Source organism: Caretta caretta, chromosome 1 (assembly GCF_965140235.1).
Source record: "Caretta caretta isolate rCarCar2 chromosome 1, rCarCar1.hap1, whole genome shotgun sequence".
NCBI lineage: Eukaryota > Metazoa > Chordata > Testudines > Cheloniidae > Caretta > Caretta caretta.
In genome coordinates this window covers 207,227,821-207,246,725 of record NC_134206.1, presented here as the reverse complement: position 1 = coordinate 207,246,725, position 18,905 = coordinate 207,227,821, and the positions used below count along the sequence as shown (strand labels likewise).

The following is an 18,905-nucleotide window of genomic DNA, read 5'->3' as shown; positions in this document are numbered from 1 at the left end:
TAAAGTCAAGCACACAGACGTTAGGAAATTCCAGAATTCAGGTTGCCTGTGCGACATTAATTCAGCCCACTTGTGCATATGCATTATGATACAGTCTTTAATTACATGATCATGTACTATTTTTTCTACAAGGACAGGTTTCAGAGTAACAGCTGTGTTAGTCTGTATTCGCAAAAAGAAAAGGAGTACTTGTGGCACCTTAGAGACTAACCAATTTATTTGAGCATGAGCTTTCGTGAGCTACAGCTCACTTCATCGGATGCATACCATGGAAACAGTCTCTAAGGTGCCACAAGTACTCCTTTTATTTTTTCTACAGGACTCCTGGCTCATTCACGGTGTAGAATGGACAGTGCTTACCTAGTGAGCAGCTATTCAATATTTTATTTTTTTCTCATTGTTCAACGTGTGGCCATAGGCCTTATTTACTCCATGCTATTCAAACTCTGCTCTGAAGACTGAATTATTTATTTCTTCGTGTGCTTTTCTTTGGTGTTCATCACAGATATCACACATATCTGAGTGCTTCACAAACATTAATGAATTTATTTTCTCAACACTCTTGAGACAAGCGGGTATTAATATCCCCATTGCACAGCTGGGGAACTGAAATACGGTGAGATTAAGGTAAAAAATATCCAATAATTTTGCCCAGTTGGAGATCCCTAGGACTTGATTTTTTCAGAGTACTTCGAATTACATAGCACTTAGTATGTTCAAAGCACAGCTCCCATTGACTTGAGTTGCAGCTGTGAATGCCCCGCACTTCTGCAAATCAGACCCCAAGAACTCATTTCGGTCACCCAGAACGTGAGGAACACATGCCTTAATAACCACTTATGAAAAGTTTGGTTAAGTGACTTGCTGAGTACCACGCAGGAACTCTGTAACAGAGGCAGAGCTAGAGTCCAGTTCTCAGGGCAGCATCAACTGCCTTAACTATGAGACCATACTGTCTCTTCCTGCAATCTCTTGCCTAATTCACCACACACCTTCCAGGCTTCTGCAACAAATGAAGCAGGGGCCCAACAGACAATAGTCTCCATCACTGTACAGTCCTGCTTCACCCTCAGAGAAGGTCCTTCATGAGAACTGAATCAGGCAGGGATCCTGTGGAACAAACAGTATGTGATCATGTAATTGAAGACTGTATCATAATTCATGTGCACAAGGGGGCTAAATTATGATTGCACAGGCAACTTTAATTCTGACAATTCTTAACTTTTGGGTCCTTGACTTTGTAACTTCCATAAATATTCATAGGTTCTGAAGCCAGAAAGGACCACTGTGATCATCTGGTCAGCCCTACTGTATACCACAGGCCTTAGAATTTCCCCCCAAAGTAATGCTATTAATTATGTTTTTAATGCAGTTTTTTGTGTGTAACTTTCTAAATTTAAAAAGAACAACTGAAAAACAGAAAATTCATCATGTGGCATATTTACACCCCCATGGGTCTTGAGCAGGTTGGAACCTTTAGATCAACTGCAGAGTTCTGCCACTTGAACTAATGGAGTAATTTATAGCAGTAGTAGGTTATTCTCCTCTGTGTGGACCAGCACTAGAGGAGGATGGGGTACTTTGCCAGTGGATTTCACAGATATTTGCTGACAGCAGAGGAATGGTCCCAGTTTTTGCTTCCAGTCACAGACTTCTTGCCGAGCAGTTCCTAGTTACCTTAATTGTACACCCCAGCTCCTTGTCCCCAAGCAGGTTTCCATTTCTCCATCTCCTGGCTCTTCATCTGATCTGTCTCACTGACCCCTCTCCCCCATGCACATTCCCTGTATCCACTGGCTCCCAGTCCCAGTTTTCCTCCCCAGCTCCTTGTCTAATCTCAGTATCACCTTTCCCCTGACTTCTTGTCCAGCCAGTTCCTCCTCCAGTCTGTCTCCCTCCCCCCAACTTCTGTCTCCCCATTCCTTTCCTCATTGGCTCCTAATCCTAGTCTCCTTCTGGTCCCCACATCTGAACTCTCAGTCCCAGTTTCCATTTCCCCTCCTACCATGCTCCAGTCTGTTTCCACCCACATCAAGGCTCCTAGTCCCAATTTACTTCCCCCCACACCCTTCCCCCGAAAGTCTGTCCTGTATCCCCCGTGCATTTAAATCAAGCAGCTTCCTCCTCCATGCTGCCTGTGGCCAGCAGGAGGGTCATTGAAATCCCAGGAGAGACAGGCTCCCTGCTCAGTTCTGGTGCTCAGACATGGACCCAGCCTGTAGCAGTCTAGAGCTGCAATTACGGGGAAGGGTCCTGCTCAGCCTAGGCTCATGCATGCCCTGTGTGGATGAAATCGTCAGGGAATTTAGCTACTAAAATTTAAGAAGTCTTTGTGGAGTATGTGCGAACTATGGGTTGGGGTGGGTTTGTTTTTGTTTTTTTTCAGAGGCTTATAGTATAGCCAGCTTTGGGCAGATTTTCACAAGAATGACAAAAGGCACATCCCTTCCAAATTGCAAGTTCCTGCTCCAAAGCGTGCGGGCACTAGAGTTGTTCAAAGAAAAGTTCACCAGGTATTTTTTAACATGGGCAAAACAACATATTTTCTCTAGCCTTGTTCTTGGAAATTACTGAAATTGGTTGAACTTATTCAAAATTTATTCTACATTCAGCCTGAGGCAAACGCCCAGCATGGAAAAATTCAGCCCAAATGGTTATAGTTTGGCAAAATTATAAGCAACTGAAAACAGGGTCTTATAAAGGAAACTGTCAGGTAATCTTCATAATGGGCAGGGCTACAAGCCTTGGCTGTAAAACAATTGCAACTTAATGCATTGTGAAGGAAGAGGATTTTTAGATACATTGTTTAAAACTCTGTGATTTTTGTTATGCCTTTTTAACTCAAATGCCTAAGAAAAAGACAAGACAAAAATTGGCATTCCTGATACTTCTAAAGTTAAAAAAACAACCAAGGTTAAAACAAAAAGGGTGGAGGTTCTTTTAGCCCTTCTTTATACACCATTAAAAAGCAAAAAAAAGGGCACAAAACCAATACCTCCATTCTCTTGCTTCAGGTCACATTAAGGTGCCACAAGTACTCCTTACCTTTAACCATGTCTCCATAATTACAAGACAATTTAAAGTCGTACCAAACAGCTCCTCCTTACTAATGTTTTGAGCCAGACTCCATGTGAGGCTCTCTCGGTTCCAGAGCATCCTGGTCTGTGAATCCTGTATAGGTGAGGTTAGGAAAATATCTTATGATTAAGGAATGTCTTGTCTTTACTCTCTATTTAGGCATAATATTAGTGCATGATTTAACGAACAAGAAGTCCTCCCAAAACTTGTATCGATGGTCATTGGAAGCACTTAACCGAGATGTGGCTCCAACTGGAGTGCTGGTGACAAATGGGTGAGTGTACAACATGCACACAGCATCAGACACATGACTCCAGCTGTCACATTTACTCTTCATCACTTATCACTAGGGCCACTTGATATCCACGGGAAGTTTGACCAAGTGCAGAATTCTCAGGCTAGGGTGTACTTGGGATGGCTGAGAAGAGCTATGTAACTGTGGAAGAGAAATGGTACCGCTATTCCATCTCCAGATCCACTGTTGCTAGATCCTTGGGTTTTCTGGGAGTAGCGTGGAGTCAGGGGAGCATGTCTCTGTATTGCTCCTTCCATATTTGTTAAGGCTTATGTGGGAACAGGTACATTTCCTGCTACCTCAAAGTTTTCCATGGCTGCTTTGTGGCATTCAGGGCCATCTAGCAGGAATCCTCATGAAAATGTGGCTGTTTCCATGTCCTACCTTGATTTTTTTTGTGTGAGGAGTAATGAAACTCACTAAATCTTGCAGATTTCTTTAGTGGGATTTTTTGGGGCCTTGCTAAAGAATATGTTTTCAGCAGTGCTGTGCCATCTAACTGTTGCTGTTTTCCCCTGTTACTTGTTACAGGTATAAGGGGAAAGATTTTCAAACCGGAAAAATCACACAGATGAGAGTGAGAAATGGAATGGGGGTGAGGGCGGGCAGAACCCCAATTATATGCACACCACAGACAGATACACATCTGCTATTTTAAAAACACAGGGTGGAGGCTTGTCCTCCAAAATCCACATTCTGTGTGGCTGTAAAGAAGAAGGCTCTCTCACCAGTTTATGTGGTGGGACAGAGAAAAGGCCTGTGAAGCCAGTTGAAACAAATTAATGGAAAGTTTCAAAGCTATGGCAGGAGAGTTTTGAATTGGTCCTGAAATGAATAGGGAGTCAGGTTAGTTCTCTAATGATGGGAGTGGTATGGTATCATTCCTTTGTTTGTGTGAACATAAGAATGGCCATACTGGGTAAAACCAATGATCCATCTAGCCCTGCATTGTGTCTTCCGATACTGTGGGATTGTGGGCAGCAGCATTCTGCATCGCATCCACCTTTACCCTCCCTTTGTTTCCTTTTCTCTCTGATTTGTAACATGGTCACATCAGCCTGCTAGCTACTTCTGCCTTTTCCTTTCCCACACTGGAGCCCTGACCCAACCCAGCTGCTGGTTCCTTTCTTCTCCTCTCCCTTTCAAACATACAGCGTGACTCAACCAGCCTCTCAGCTGCCATTTCCTTCCTGCTCTTCTCCAGCTCATGCATTGTGATCCAGCTCATCTCTTAGCTGCTGCTGCTTTCCACCCTGTCCTCTTCAGACAAAAGCCTCAGCCCATGTCTCAGGTGCTAGTTACTAGTTCCATATCTGTTTCCACTCTAAATCTCCCAACAGGCAGTGTGATTTAACTGCAGAAACCCTCCAAGACCCAGACATAAACACTCTTGGCCGTCAGAACACAGTATCCAACAATCTCCCACCCACCTAGAGTGGAAAGGATAGGGCTGTCACATTCATCTATATTTGTATTATTCTGTTTTTCACTGCACAGGGACTATGACCGTGAACAGTTTGCGGATAACCAGATTCCGCTGCTGGTTATCGGAACCAAATTGGACCAGATCCCAGAGACTAAGCGCAATGAAGTTTTGACCAGAACAGCTTTCCTGGCTGAGGATTTCAATGCAGAAGAGATTAATCTGGTTAGTATTTTTGCCAGAAGTTTTGTTTATCTTTGACTGTGCATGATGCTTTCCAGCAAAGAGAACTGTGCAATCCCAATTACAGGAACTAGGCTACTGGTGATTGCCTGGTCAGTCACACTGAGGTCGCTTACAGTGTTGGTTAGCCATACGCCTTGCTAGCATAGTGGAGAAATAGTAGCTGTCTTTCAGTTATAGAAAGGAGCTGGTTGTGGGAAGTCAACAGGATGGCCTAGGGGTTAGGGGATTGGGAGTCACTTGGTTCTGCCACTCACTTTTCTTGTGAGCACATACAGACTACACCCATTTATATTTATACCATTGCCTGGGCAAAATCGGTGGCTGGATGTATAATGGTTGGCTGAAGTTAAATCTGGGGAATGCAGATATAGTATTGAAGTTTTCAGCCTGCTTCTCTGCTTTGGAATTGGACTTCCCTCTTAATGCTTTGAGATGAGTCTTTAGTTCAGAATTGAGACACGTCAGCAGGACATTATGGGGAAAGCTTCCTCTTCTTTATCTTTTGTGGGAACAGAGGGTTTCAGTCTCCAGGGCTATAAAACCAACACCTTACCTTAGCACCTAGCTCAATTAAAAAAAAATTGTCAGCACTTTTTTAATAGGCAAGTGTCAAATTCTAGTTCATGTTTACAAAGCTGATGCTTCAGGACTCTACAAGAAATTCCTGGCTGATTTATTTATTTGTGGGGAGAAGTGGCTCAGTTTCCCAACCCCATCAGTGGCTGAATCATTTGTCTTGTATTTAGCACTGAGGACCTACTCCTCTAACATGGATTAGAAAACTGCTCTGATGTATTTGCTTCCTGGCGCCTCTTGGGTTTTGAAGAGGATAACATCCAGAGTGACTTCCTTTGTTGGTAAACTTTATGGTGTGAGGCACTCCAGTTGTAGTGGTACAAACAGGGAATCTGGATTTCTGTCTCACCAGTCACATTGATGATTTCTGCATTTTAATGTGAGGAAAAATCATTAGTTGGTCTGAGAATTATCTGTTCCCATTATCATTAAATTGTTTCTTCTGGAAGTTGCAGCCAGTGCCAGGAAAGAGTCTTTCCCATAGACTTCCTCAACAAGAAGGCTTCCTTGTTTCTGCTGATTACTAGGCACCCTTGTTACTTTCGTAGTATTCTTACAATGCTGCAGTTGTTGTGAATTATGAGCTGATTGGTTCCTCAGCACAACATCCTGGGAGCTACCTTAGCCACATCATTCTGCATAGCTTGTAGCCAAATGGTTCACAGCCTACTCAGGCCACTTCAGACTATGACATCAACTGTGCCCACAACCACCCATTCCATTGTGTGTATTTCAGCCTGCAAAGGAGCTTGAGCTTCCCTAAACCCTAGAACAAGGAGTCCATGTTTTGTTATAGGAGTACATGTAGTCAAATGGGAAGTGGGTAACAGTAGTGCTCTGAGGCCTAGCATAGCAACTCAACATAAAGGGAGGAAGGAGAGACTAGAGTGCCAGGAGTTAGAGCTTGATGCCCCAGTGCTAGTGGTTGGGAATGACTGCTGTGGAGGGCACCTCTTGCTGTACTACTGATAGACCCCCTGGTTTCTGTTCTTGTGCCTTTAAAAAATGTTAGGCTGGTGCTTGTTATAAACAGCTTAGTTTAGATTTTGCATTTGAAAGTGGGTCTTCTAAAGTTCCCTTTAACATAGAGTTTTGGGAGTGGGGTGAAGCCACCTCTTGTGAGTAGAACCCTATTTAAAAGAGTGAAACTTTTATTTTTTTTAACATTTCCCAATCCGTTTTGTCCTCTTCCATTTGGAAGTCACTGATATCTTCCCCGCCCCCCATGTCCTTCCAAATGGCTTTGGAACAGAAGTCAGTATGGGTTTGCCATGTTTGCTTCAGTGGTCATGTCTGCATGTTTCTGGGAAGGGGGCTTGTTGATTTCCTTGTATTCCCTCTGCTGGTTGACTAATTGCAGCAAAACCAAATATTTCAGCTGTTGTGGCTTGGTTTTCACCCATTTATGTCTTATTAGGTAATCCGTTCTTAAAGTGACACCAATATGGCCTGTCATTGCATGTCCTTGCATTCTATAAAAATCAAGCACCTTGAGAAAACATTTTGTTTAAGATGAAGAGTTGTGCTGAGTACCTGGTTATTTTCAGTAGCTTTCTTGCTCCTTAAAGAATGTTGCATAACATGGTTCCTAATTATGAGTTGCTTTTTGTGTGTTCCAGGACTGCACCAATCCCCGCTATCTGGCTGCAGGCTCATCCAATGCTGTCAAGCTCAGCAGGTTTTTTGATAAGGTGATGCAAATTCAATTACGTTTGTTGTTTTTGTTTTATGTAATTAACCCTGTCTGTATTCTGAGAGCTAACGGCATAGTTGGGCTCCTGCTCTCACTTGCCACTTCTTGAGAGCTGGGTTCAAATCCTGTGTGGAATTGCAAGTGAAAATGGCTTTGGGTAGTTCTCAGACTAATCTCCCTTAAATTATTATTATGACTGTTATTTACTATTTGTATTACAATAGCACTTTGGAGCCCTATCATGGACCAGGGCTAGGTGTTGTGCTAGTTGCTATACATACACATTACTCCTAGGGGAATTCTGCACCACTGTGCAATGCAGAATTTTGCAGAAATTGTTTTTTGCACAGATTTTCCTTTCACCCACAGAAATGGGCTGCGGTGCTGCTGGCCGCCACTAGGGGCTGCTGGACTTGGTAGAACCCATCTTGCACATAGAAAACACAGAGGGGGAGAGTAGAGAGTTCTTAGCAGCTGCAGTTCCCCACATGCCCTGAGGGAAGGAGATGGCAGCGTGCAGGAAACTCCACACAAACCTGGGACTGAGCATCAGGCTGTTTCTCCCTCTGGGCTCTGCGGGGGGAGGAGGGTAGGTGCCTGGGCTGGGGCGAGCCGTGCCTGGGCTGGGGCGAGCCATGGCTGGGCTCTGTGGGGGAGGGATTGTGGGTGTCTGGCCCCCTGGCTGGGCTCTGCGGGGGAGGGAGCAGAGAAATAGGAAGTGAGTTATCATAGGGATTTCTTTAACACTATACTTTTGGGGGATTTTTTGTGTGTGTCTATATTGTTACAGACATACTTGGTGACGCTATTTTGATATAAATTACCAAAATAATTGAAACTGGCACGATTATATAGTGTTATTTTGACAAATAAAATTTGCAGAATTTTAAAATATTGTGTGTAGAATTTTTAATTTTTTGGTGCAGAATTTTTATTTTTTTTGGCACAGAATTCCACCAGGAGTAACATATAACAGACAGTCCCTGCCCTGAAAAGCTTTTCAATCTAATACTGGTCTGCATTACAGACTTGCCAAAGAGTTTGTTAGTTTAACTTAACTAAGTCACGTTTTAGATGAGACTGAAGACTCTGACAGCAGAGATTGTGTAAATCATGGAGTTTTGTTGTCTGAGTTATATGGGGAGCCCAGAACATGAAAAAATAAAGTGGTGAATGGGAAATGTTCTGTCGGTCCCTACTGCACTATGCCTGACTCCTAGCTAGTTCTATCCCGCTAATCATTCCCACTTCTTGAAATTCACCCATGGGAACAGAATGGGTATGGGGGCTGGAGTCTGGATTTGATGTCTGATTTTGGCCTTTTGCTCCTTGAGCCAGGAGCACTGCAGAAGCAGCAAAAATTGGGAGAGTGGTAAATAACACAGAAAGTGGGTCACTGATACATCATGATCTGGATGGCTTGGTAAGTTGGGTGCCAGCAAACAATATGCATTTTAAGAGGGCTAAATGTATATATTTAGGAACAAAGAATACAGGCCACCTAAATTCCCTCTAAGCTGCACGGTTGCACAGCAGGCTATCAAGGGCCATGCAGGCGCGCAGCCACAAGGGCCTAGACTGGAGAGGGGAGAGGCGCCCCAGCCCTGGAGCTGCCACGGCCAGGGAGAGGTGCCTCTCCCCCGGCCCCAGCACTGGGGCAGCCTGCACCCCAAACCCCTCATCTCCAGGCTCACCCCAGAATGCACACCCCCAGACAGAGCTCTCACCGTCCCGCACCGTAACCCTCTGCCCTAGCCCTGAGCCCCCTCCCAAATCCCTCATTCCTGGCCCCACCCCAGAACCCTCACCCCCCTGTAACCCAACCCTCTGCCCCAGCCCTGAGCCCCCTCCCACACACTGAACCCCTCGGCCCCACTCCTGCCACACATCACCTCCATATTGGTGCACATCAAATTTATTCCGCACGTGGATGTAAAAAGTTAGAGGGAACATTGCAGGCCATAATTACAGGAGGGGGGACTCTGTTCTGAGAAGCAGTGACTCTGAAAAAGATTTGGGGTCATGGCGGATAAAGAGCTGAACACGAGCTCCCAGTGCAACGTTGTGGCCAAATCCTTGGGTGCATAAGCAGGAATCTCAAGATTGAATAGAGAGATTATTTTTCTCTGGTTTCAGAGTAGCAGCCATGTTAGTCTGTATCCTCAAAAAGAAAAGGAGTACTTGTGGCACCTTAGAGACGAACAAATTTATTTGAGCATAAGCTTTCGTGAGCTACAGCTCACTTCATCGGATGCATTCAGTGGAAAATACAGTGGGGAGATTTATATACACAGAGAACATGAAACAATGGGTGTCACCATACACATGGTAACAAGAGTGATCAGGTAAGGTGAGCTATTACCAGCAGGAGAGCCTGGGATGGGGGTGGGGAACTTTTGTAGTGATAATCAAGGTTGTTGACAAGCACTACATTGATGACATCTTCATCATCTGGAATGTAGTGCAAGTAGAGTAGGGGCATTAGGGAACGAGAGCTGAGGACAGGCCCAACAAAGAAAATAACAGAACACCACTAGCCATCACCTTCAGCCCCCAACTGAAACCTCTCCAACGCATCATCAAGGATCTACAACCTATCCTGAAGGACAACCCATCACTCTCACAGATCTTGGGAGACAGGCCAGTCCTTGCTTACAGACAGCCCCCCAACCTGAAGCAAATACTCACCAGCAACCACACAACAGAACCACTAACCCAGGAACCTATCCTTGCAACAAAGCCCATTGCCAACTGTGTCCACATATCTATTCAGGGGACACCATAATAGGGCCTAATCACATCAGCCACGCTGTCAGAGGCTCGTTCACCTGCACATCTACCAATGTGGTATATGCCATCATGTGTCAGCAATGCCCCTCTGCCGTGTACATTGGCCAAACTGGACAGTCTCTACGTAAAAGAATAAATGGACACAAATCAGATGTCAAGAACTATAACATTCAAAAGCCAGTCAGAGAACACTTCAGTCTCCTTTGGTCACTCGATTACAGACCTAAAAGTGGCAATTCTTCAACAAAAAAACTTCAAAAACAGACTCCAATGAGAGACTGCTGAATTGGAATTAATTTGCAAACTGGATACAATTAACATAGGCTTGAATAAAGACTGGGAGTGGATGGGTCATTACACAAAGTAAAACTATTTCCCCATGTTTATCCTCCCCCCCCCCCGCTGTTCCTCAGTTGTTCTTGTCAACTGCTGGAAATGGCCCACCTTGATTATCACTACAAAAGTTCCCCACCCCCGGCTCTCCTGCTGGTAGTAGCTCACCTTACCTGATCACTCTCATTACAGTGTGTATGGTAACACCCATTGTTTCATGTTCTCTGTGTATATAAATCTCCCCACTGTATTTTCCACTGAATGCATCCGATGAAGTGAGCTGTAGCTCATGAAAGCTTATGCTCAAATAAATTTTAGTCTCTAAGGTGCCACAAGTACTCCTTTTCTTTTTATTTTATCTCTGAATTTCGCTCTGGTGCAACCACTGCTGGAATACTGGGTCCTGTTTTGGTATCCACAATCAAAGAAGGATGGAGAGAGTTCAGAGAGATAGAAGAATGATTAAAGGATTAGAAAACATGTCTTGCATTAATAGACACAAGGAGCTTGATTTAGTTAGCTTAACAAAGAGAAGGTTAAGGGGTGACTTGATTACAGTCTATAAGTGCATGGGGAGCAAATGTTTAATAATGGTCTCCTCAGTCTAGCAGAGAAAGGTATAACAATCCACTGGTTGGAAGTTGCAGGTAGGCTCATTCAGACAGGAAATAAAATATAAATATAACAGTAAAGGTAATTAACCATTGGAACAGCTTATCAAGGGTCATGGTAGATTTTTCATTGCTGACCATTTTAAAACCAAAATTGTATGTTTTTCTAAAAGATCTGCTCTAGGAAGTATTTGTAGAGGAAGTTCTATGGCATGTGCTGTACAGGAGGTCAGATGAGGTTTCTGAATTGACACCCTGATTCGACTTATGGCGTTGGTTTAGACTTTAAGACGCTCGGTCCTGTAATGGAGTGGATTGCGGTTCCGAGTTACAACGTTTTGCATTACAACACAATTTTCAGGAACCAACTGTGTCATAAGTCCAAGGACTGCCTGTATATCAGGGCAATACAGGGGACCTCCATCAAGGACGTAGAAACACTCTTTCTCTTGGAAGAGAGAGTGATGAATAAATGGGATAAGTGTCTGTAACCCCTTTTTTAAACCAATTAGACTGGGGTAAAACCTAGCATCATATACCGTGTACATGTGGTTTGCTGTCACTGAAACTCCTCTCACTTCTGGGTGAGACTTTGCCCCAGCTTGCTGGCTCATGACTTTTTGGATTTCATATCATCATCTTCAGCCTCCTGTGACTTTTCCCCAGCCTTAATGTTCATCTCTGTCTTTTTCCTCATTCATTTACTTTGCAATTGATGTCTTGAGATTTGATTACATCTGGGATTGTAATTCTGTCATCTCTAGGTGGGGGAGGGGACTGGGTAGCTATTCTTCAGTGTTGGAGATTTCCTGAGAACAGTTATTCTGTGTGAAACATTGTTCTAAGCAGATACCATGGTCAATGAAACTGGACTAAAATTTAAAGTGTTGTAGTACACTAGCAAATATCCATTGTCCCTGTGCAGGCTGGTGGGTTTGCAGTGCACTTTTCTAGCACTGAAGTGAGTGCTAAATGTAGATGCCCACCATTGCTTTTCCTGTTTAAAACAAATCTGGGGGAATAAAACTTAGTGCTTTATTTCCCACCCATCTTCCCCAGAGAAAAAACGTCAGGGTAAATCTGGAAAATAGCCAAATTGGAAGTGGGAATGCTTTGGTCAAGCCACTTAGTGGTCCCCTGGGAGGGGATGGAGATGGCATTGGCGACCCAGGGGATCACCTTCTCGTACAAACACCAGAATTTGGCCAGGATTTTTTTTTTTTTTTTTAGGAAAGGAGGGGATAGGGATTTGCAGTAGAGCAATATCAGCTGCTCCCTCTTGCCCCTTATAGTGAGGGCACTGCTTCCACGGCATCCTCCAGCACAGGCAGTCTGTAGTCAGAATTTGTCATTTGAGAATGTAGTATCCCAATTGTTGATGTCTTTAAAGTGTTAATCACATTATGATGGTATGTACATGCCACACCTTCTAAATTCTTTCTCTGATTGCATCCCCCAGGTCATAGAGAAGAGATACTTGTTACGAGACGGTAATCAGGTCTGTGTTTTTTTCTGTGGTTTTTTTGTTTGTTTGTTTTTTTGGGTACAATGCTACCTGTGGGTTTTGTTGGCTGACAAGGCCCTGACCTTTAAAATATGAGCTCCTGGTTGCCCAAACATAGGAGATTGTGGTTCAAATGCAAGTGATGATTGGTAGTCGGATGCATGGGAAAGATGGTGCCAATTTTTACAAGTTTCACCCACAATCTGGATGTTTTGGCTATAAAATGATAAGCAGTGAAATAATTAACAATATTGACATTTAAATTGCCACCCCTGGAATCCGATGGAATTGAGATGAAAGGGGGCTCAGTTAGCAAATCCCTCAGAGCTGTTGTTTCAGGCTGTTTTCTGTGGAATCACATGGCACCATTTTGAATCGCAGTCAACAAGTTTCCTTCACAACCAGGGCTAACGATGTACATTTTTAATGATAGTTCCACCAGCTGCGGCAGAAATTATCAGAGAAGTGCCAGGATGGTACCAACTTAGTTGGACCGTGAATGCTTAACTAATAAAAAAAAAGTTTTGGAAGCACTAAGTAGAATCTGGGACCTGGACTCTCCCACCTAGGACAAGTCACTTCATCCCTCTATGCCTGACAGTGTTTACATCTGTAACATGAAGGGGAATAATAATACCTGGCTCTTAGATAGCACTTTCTATCAGTTGATGGCAAAGCCCTTTACAAGGCAGGGTAGTATCATTATCCCCATTTTACAGCTGGGAAGACCGAAGCACCTATGAGAGTGACTTGTCACCTACTAGGCTAGTGTTGAGCTGGGAATACAATCCAGGACTGACCTACCTCAGAGAAGTGTAGCATAGGCGCTGAGTTTCTAATCTCACTGGCTCCACCCAGGCCCTGCCCCACTCCACCCCTTCCTGCAATGCCCCACCTCCGGCCTGCTTCTTTCTGCCCCGCCCAGTTCTGCCTCCTCCCACAAGCGCACTGCGCCCTCACTCACCCTCCCCCCCCCCCCCCCCAGTGCCTCCTGATGCCACAAAACAGCTGATCCGCGGTAGGCGCTGGGAGGAAGAGGGAGACGATGAGTGGGACCCGCCAGCAGGAAGGAGGCTCTGAAGGGTTGTGCGGGAGCTGATGGTGGATACTGAGAACCCCCCATATTTTTCCTGTGGGTGCTCCAGCCCCAGAGCACCCACGGAGTTGGCACCTATGAAGTATAGTGAGGTTTAATTCGTTCATGTTAGTAACAAATGTCATAGAAAAACATGTATATTAAAAAACTATACTGTGCTGTGCTCCTTTCCTTTTAGGGAGGGAGAAAAAGTGAAAATGAAAGCCGGAAGTGTATTATTTTAATTTTTCATGAGAATTTTTTAAAGCAAATCTGTTTTCTCCTATTTCAATCCTGGAAGGCTTTTTTCCTCTGGTAAAAGAGAATCTCTGTTCCATGAAGATAATAGCTTAATGCAGGAGCCTGGTTTTGTTTGTTTGTTTTAAAGCCATGATGCAAGATTACATTATTGTGTATGATAGGTTTTAGTGGCTAACCAAGGATTAACTTTCTATTCTTTATGGCCAAGGGCCAAAGATTACAGTCCACTGCCAACTACTCTGACCTGCTCCCTCGATGACAGTGCAGAAGCTTAAACAAGTCAGCATACATATTGTAGAGAAACAAACCCAACAAGGACTTAGGAGCTTCACTACACCCCCAAGTGTTACTGTTTGAAATTATCTGCTCCTTGTGCATATAATGGGCTTCATGGTATTCTGCAGTGAGATCTGCTCTTCCCACTCCTGTTTTTGTGGAGTTTACATGGTAAAACTCTCCTAAGCATGGATGGAAGAATAGACACTAAACTCATTTTGTGGGGGTTTTTTAAATCATGCCTCAGCATACGCATCTTGTCTTTAGCTTGCAGCCATAGCGTCAGTCAGATCTCAGAATGTGGTCAGACCAACCCAGCGTTGATGGGGAAACCTCCACAGAACACAGAGAATGCTCTAGGGAATGTGCTGTTGAATCTGGTTGTTGCGGTCTGCCTTCCGAGTCAACACCCAAGTATAGTGCTGGGATGCTGTGCTATCTTTTGGTTGAGATATAATAACCACAAGTGAGGTAGACCTCAGTTTTAAGGATCCCATAGCACTTTTGACAAAAGTTTGATTGGTAGCCCTGGTGTGCTGCTACATTTGAACTCTAATAATTACATTTTGCCTCTATAGCTTCCCATTGCAGTTTCAATTGGATATGCTATTCTTAACTGTTGTATAGAGTTGCCTAGTTTCCCTCCAGAGCTGACTGCATTTTAGTGATTCCTATGTATCCACTTTGTCTATCATTGTAAGTTTGTGAAGCACTTTGAGCTGAAAGGCCCAAGTCTTACAGTTCTCCGCTGAGTTGACATTTCTGCTAAGATCTGTGGCTTTCTCAGGACTTGTCTACACTTAAATGCTTCAGTGGCACAGCTGCACTGTTACAGCTGTGTGGCAGTAGCACTTCAGTGAAGATGCTATCTGTGTCGACAGGAGAAGTTCTTCCATTGGCATAGATAATCCATCTCCCCAAGAAGCAGTAGCTCAGTCAATGGGACAGTTCTACTGTCAACTTAGTGCTGTCTACGCTAGGGGTTAGGTCGCTTTAACTGTGTCACTCAGGAATGTGGATTTTTCACACCCCCGAGCAACATAATTGTACTGACCTAATTTCCTAGTGTAGACCAGGCTTCAGTCTACCATTGTAGGGTATAACCTCAGCAGGCTGTTTTACTGTGAAGTCTAAACTACCTTGTCCCCCACCCCCTGTTTCCAGATGTACTGCTTTTGGCCAGTTCTGATATTTTTCTTGATTGGGCATCACCATATATTTTGATGCTGCTTTTATACAGTAGGTTGACTGTCTGGGGTTGTTGTGACAGAGCAGTGAGAAAGGTAGCATGTCCTGTTGAGTGAGTACCTCAGCTCTGCCCATGTGTAGACAGAGGGGTGAGGTGACTCCTAAACCATAATCTCGTGGATAGCTACAGGAGATGCTGCCACGAGGGGAGCTACGTAGTACAGGATTAAAGAACCATGGACCGCTTTCTGTTGTGGGATGGTGTGTTTGTAGGCACTCTGCAGTGCAAATCTGTTTGAAATCCCATTAAGCAAGGAAGCGTGGGGTGGTTTTGAATAGACTTTCTTTGTAAGCGCTGATTCTCACAGGGTAAGCACTATGTGCACAAGCACTGTCTGCACATATGCCGCCGAAAAATGAGTGCCGATATCTTACTGCAGCTTTTTTCATTCTGATGGATTTCACAGAGCTTCACAACTTGATAAAGGCTGTTAGGTCAATTACTGCAAAACTGCAGCCATCTCTGGGGTAGAACACAGCAGCTGTTTAGTAGAGCACAGTAATGGTATACAACAGTTTAGAAAAGGAAACAAAGACTCCTGTATACAATTGAAATTGCAGAGGGATTTAGTGAGGAACAATGTAATAAACCAAGTTGGAATTTGGCCAGGACAATAGTGCTCACACTGCAAGTCTTACATAAAACCCCAAAAGATCTATAAGGCAAATGGTCAGGATCTCACTTTTACATTTCATTCAAAAGATGGCACATCTTAGAAGCATGCTGAAGCACTTAGTCTGCCCTAACTCAGAAGGAAGAGTGTGATGGGAAGGAGGTAATGTTGTCAATTTGGTAACATACATGTTAATGTGGCCTGGAAGGAATCCTTGCTGGTTCTGACATGGTGACATCTTCCATATCTACAGATTCCTGGCTTTTCTGATAGAAAAAGATTTGGAGGTGGTGCACTGAAGAGCCTTCATTATGACTGAACACTGCTCAGTGTCCAGAGACTGAATGGAAGATGAGTTCTCTCCGTTTGCAGCAACATTCCTGTCCCTGTTGGACTCTTAAAGGCAACGATCATCATGCCAGGCAAAATACATTTTATTAATTGCTTTGGCCACCAGGACTATGGAAGCTACCAGTGCTGATGAAGGCACAGGGAAGAATCCCCAAAACCAGTTTTGGGGTTCAAACTCTCTCCTAGGTTTAGGAACCTTGTGGAAATACTGGATCTTTTTGAATTGAGGCAATAAATTCAGTGTTTCCCATGCTGCTGTGGGAAACATCATCATGCACAGCATGTATGTGTAACTTTTGCCCCCCATCTTGGAACATTTATGTACACTCTTCAATGAATTATACTAATTTTACCTCTAGCAGAAAGGGAATACTAAACAGTTTTCTCATTTACACTAACATAAAGCAAAACAAGCAAGCAAACTATAAGACTATATAAGAAATAGGATGGAAAACAGTAGAAAGCCATCATATAAATCAGTGGTACAGCCTCAGCTGGAACTCTCAGTTCTGCGTCACCCCATCTCAAAAGGGCCATAACAGAAATAGAGGTTGTTCAGAGGTAGGTGCTGAAAATGATTAGACGCCTGAAAAACAATTCCCCATGAAGAGAGAGTGGTGTTTATTGCTGTTTAGTTTGGTATTTGTAGTTTGGTGAGTACAGAGAAAGTAGATCAGATACTCCAAGAAACTTAACATTCATGAAGGGAAGGTATGTTTTTACAATGTGCATGTGGGACTCAATCTGACAATCTATGTTTGAAACCATAAGCTTAGTGGATAAGACCAAAATATAAATCATAAAAACATCCACAGTTAGAATAGAGTGGGTAGAAAATTATAAGAGATATAAACCCATATGCTTAAGTGTTGGACCTAACCATGAAGTTCTGGGGGTTAGAAAGAAAATTCTCTTATGGGAAAGTAATTCCTCTGAAGCATCTGGTATTGGCCATTGCTGGAGATAAGATACTAGACAAAAGGAACCACTCGTCTGACCTCTTACAGCAATTTCTGTACTCTTAAATATAATGTTTTTTGTATCGGGGAGAAAGAAAAAGTGTTTGAGGTAATTAAATGGGCATCCCAAAGCTCTAGTATTAACTGCTTTCCTTTCCCCTCTCTCACAGTGGATTCTCACGGTAACCTTATAATGGTTTAGCCTGGGCTAGAGGCTGACTAAGAGCTAGTGTTAATATAAATACAAATTAATAATAAATGAGGGTAGAAGAAAGTAAAGCATTGGTGTGAAATTGACAGTAGGCTGAGTTCTGCGGATTCCACATTACATCTGCATGCAGCTCTTCTCTGACTGTTGATTGGGAGTAATTGAATGCTGCCTATTGGTCACAAAGCAGGAATGACAGATAGGATCACCAAACCTAACTTACGAAAAGTAAAAATACGAACACTTCTTACTTTCCCTCTCTCCAGCACCTTTCACCAAAGAGATTCAAGAACATTTTACAAACCTGAATGAACTAAGCCACCGATCATCTGGGTGAGGTACAGTGAGAATCAATATCCCTATTTTACAGCCAGGGAAACGGGTACAAAGACATTGAGACTAAAGTTTTCAACATCTTCCAGTTTTGGGTGCCCTATTAGAGGTAGCTGCAGAAGTGCCATCGGGGCACCTTTGAAAATGAGAATCTGAGTGATTTTTCCCAAGGTCACACTACAGGGTCAGGAATAGACTCCATGAATCCTAATTTACAGGCTTGAGCTTTTAACCGTGAGACTGTTGTCTTTTAAAATAGATCACTGAAGTCCCTGAATTAGTTGTGGTATGTTCAGTGAAACCATAGGTTTGATTATGAATAGAGCACACAATAGATTCCAAATTTAGCCTCTCAGTATCTCATTTAAGAGTGACAAGATGGGAGTCACTAAGCAAGAGCTTCGTGCACTGCTGATTTATCAGCCGCTTTCTCAGCAGGGATGGCTCAGCAGTTTGACCTCTGTTCCCAGGGGTTGTGGCTCCTTTCCAGTTGATAATGGAAATTAGTGGTCTGATTGGGAGTGGCAAACTTCATGCATCTATTCCTTATGTATAATCAAGTTGCAGGGGCAATTTAGGGAAGGAGTATGATTGAGTGGTTAGAGCATGAGACTCAAAGTCAGGAATTTTAGGTTCTATTCTCACCTCCCTTGAAAGCCTTAAGCAAGTCACATTACCTCTCTGTCTCTGTTTCCTCACCTTTAAAATGGTGGTAGTTCTTCACAAGATGATCTGAGGATTATTTAGGCTGAAATGCTCCCCATTTCTTCTGTGAGCAGAAAGGAGCACAAACCTGTAGAAAGGGGCAAGCAGGTTATTGATTCTCCTGCTCTGTGCCTTACTTTCTCTCTCACCCTGTGGAAGTCCCTCTGCAGCAACTGGGATCCACAGTGTTGTGGGCTGGAGGGAGCCGCTTCCTGTTGCATCTGATAGCAGATAAATTACTGTTGCAAGAAGTAGTAACAAGTTCTGCCTGCAACCAGGGCTCAGATTGGGGGGAAAACAAGTTATGGAACTCTCTGAAGTTCTGT

At 43.6% G+C, this 18,905-nt stretch overlaps 1 protein-coding gene and 1 long non-coding RNA gene across 3 annotated transcripts in view; one reads left to right on the top strand and one right to left on the bottom strand.

The window, feature by feature from the left end:
• The window catches only part of RABL3 (RAB, member of RAS oncogene family like 3), a 29,237-nt gene extending 11,773 nt beyond the window's left edge, over positions 1-17,464 (top strand). For both annotated transcript variants that reach the window (XM_048819107.2, XM_048819099.2), the window contains exons 4-8: positions 3,238-3,352; positions 4,871-5,021; positions 7,238-7,309; positions 12,505-12,543; positions 16,277-17,464. In XM_048819107.2, the coding sequence (XP_048675064.1) occupies positions 3,238-3,352; positions 4,871-5,021; positions 7,238-7,309; positions 12,505-12,543; positions 16,277-16,342 (443 nt within the window). In that variant the 3' untranslated portion in view covers positions 16,343-17,464. The remainder of the gene's footprint in view (positions 1-3,237; positions 3,353-4,870; positions 5,022-7,237; positions 7,310-12,504; positions 12,544-16,276) is intronic.
• Positions 453-18,905, bottom strand: LOC125621810 (uncharacterized). The gene is made up of 3 exons (XR_007352585.2): positions 18,574-18,905; positions 3,046-3,171; positions 453-1,110 (listed from the first exon to the last, which is right to left on the bottom strand). It is a non-coding gene; the product is annotated as an uncharacterized LOC125621810 (long non-coding RNA).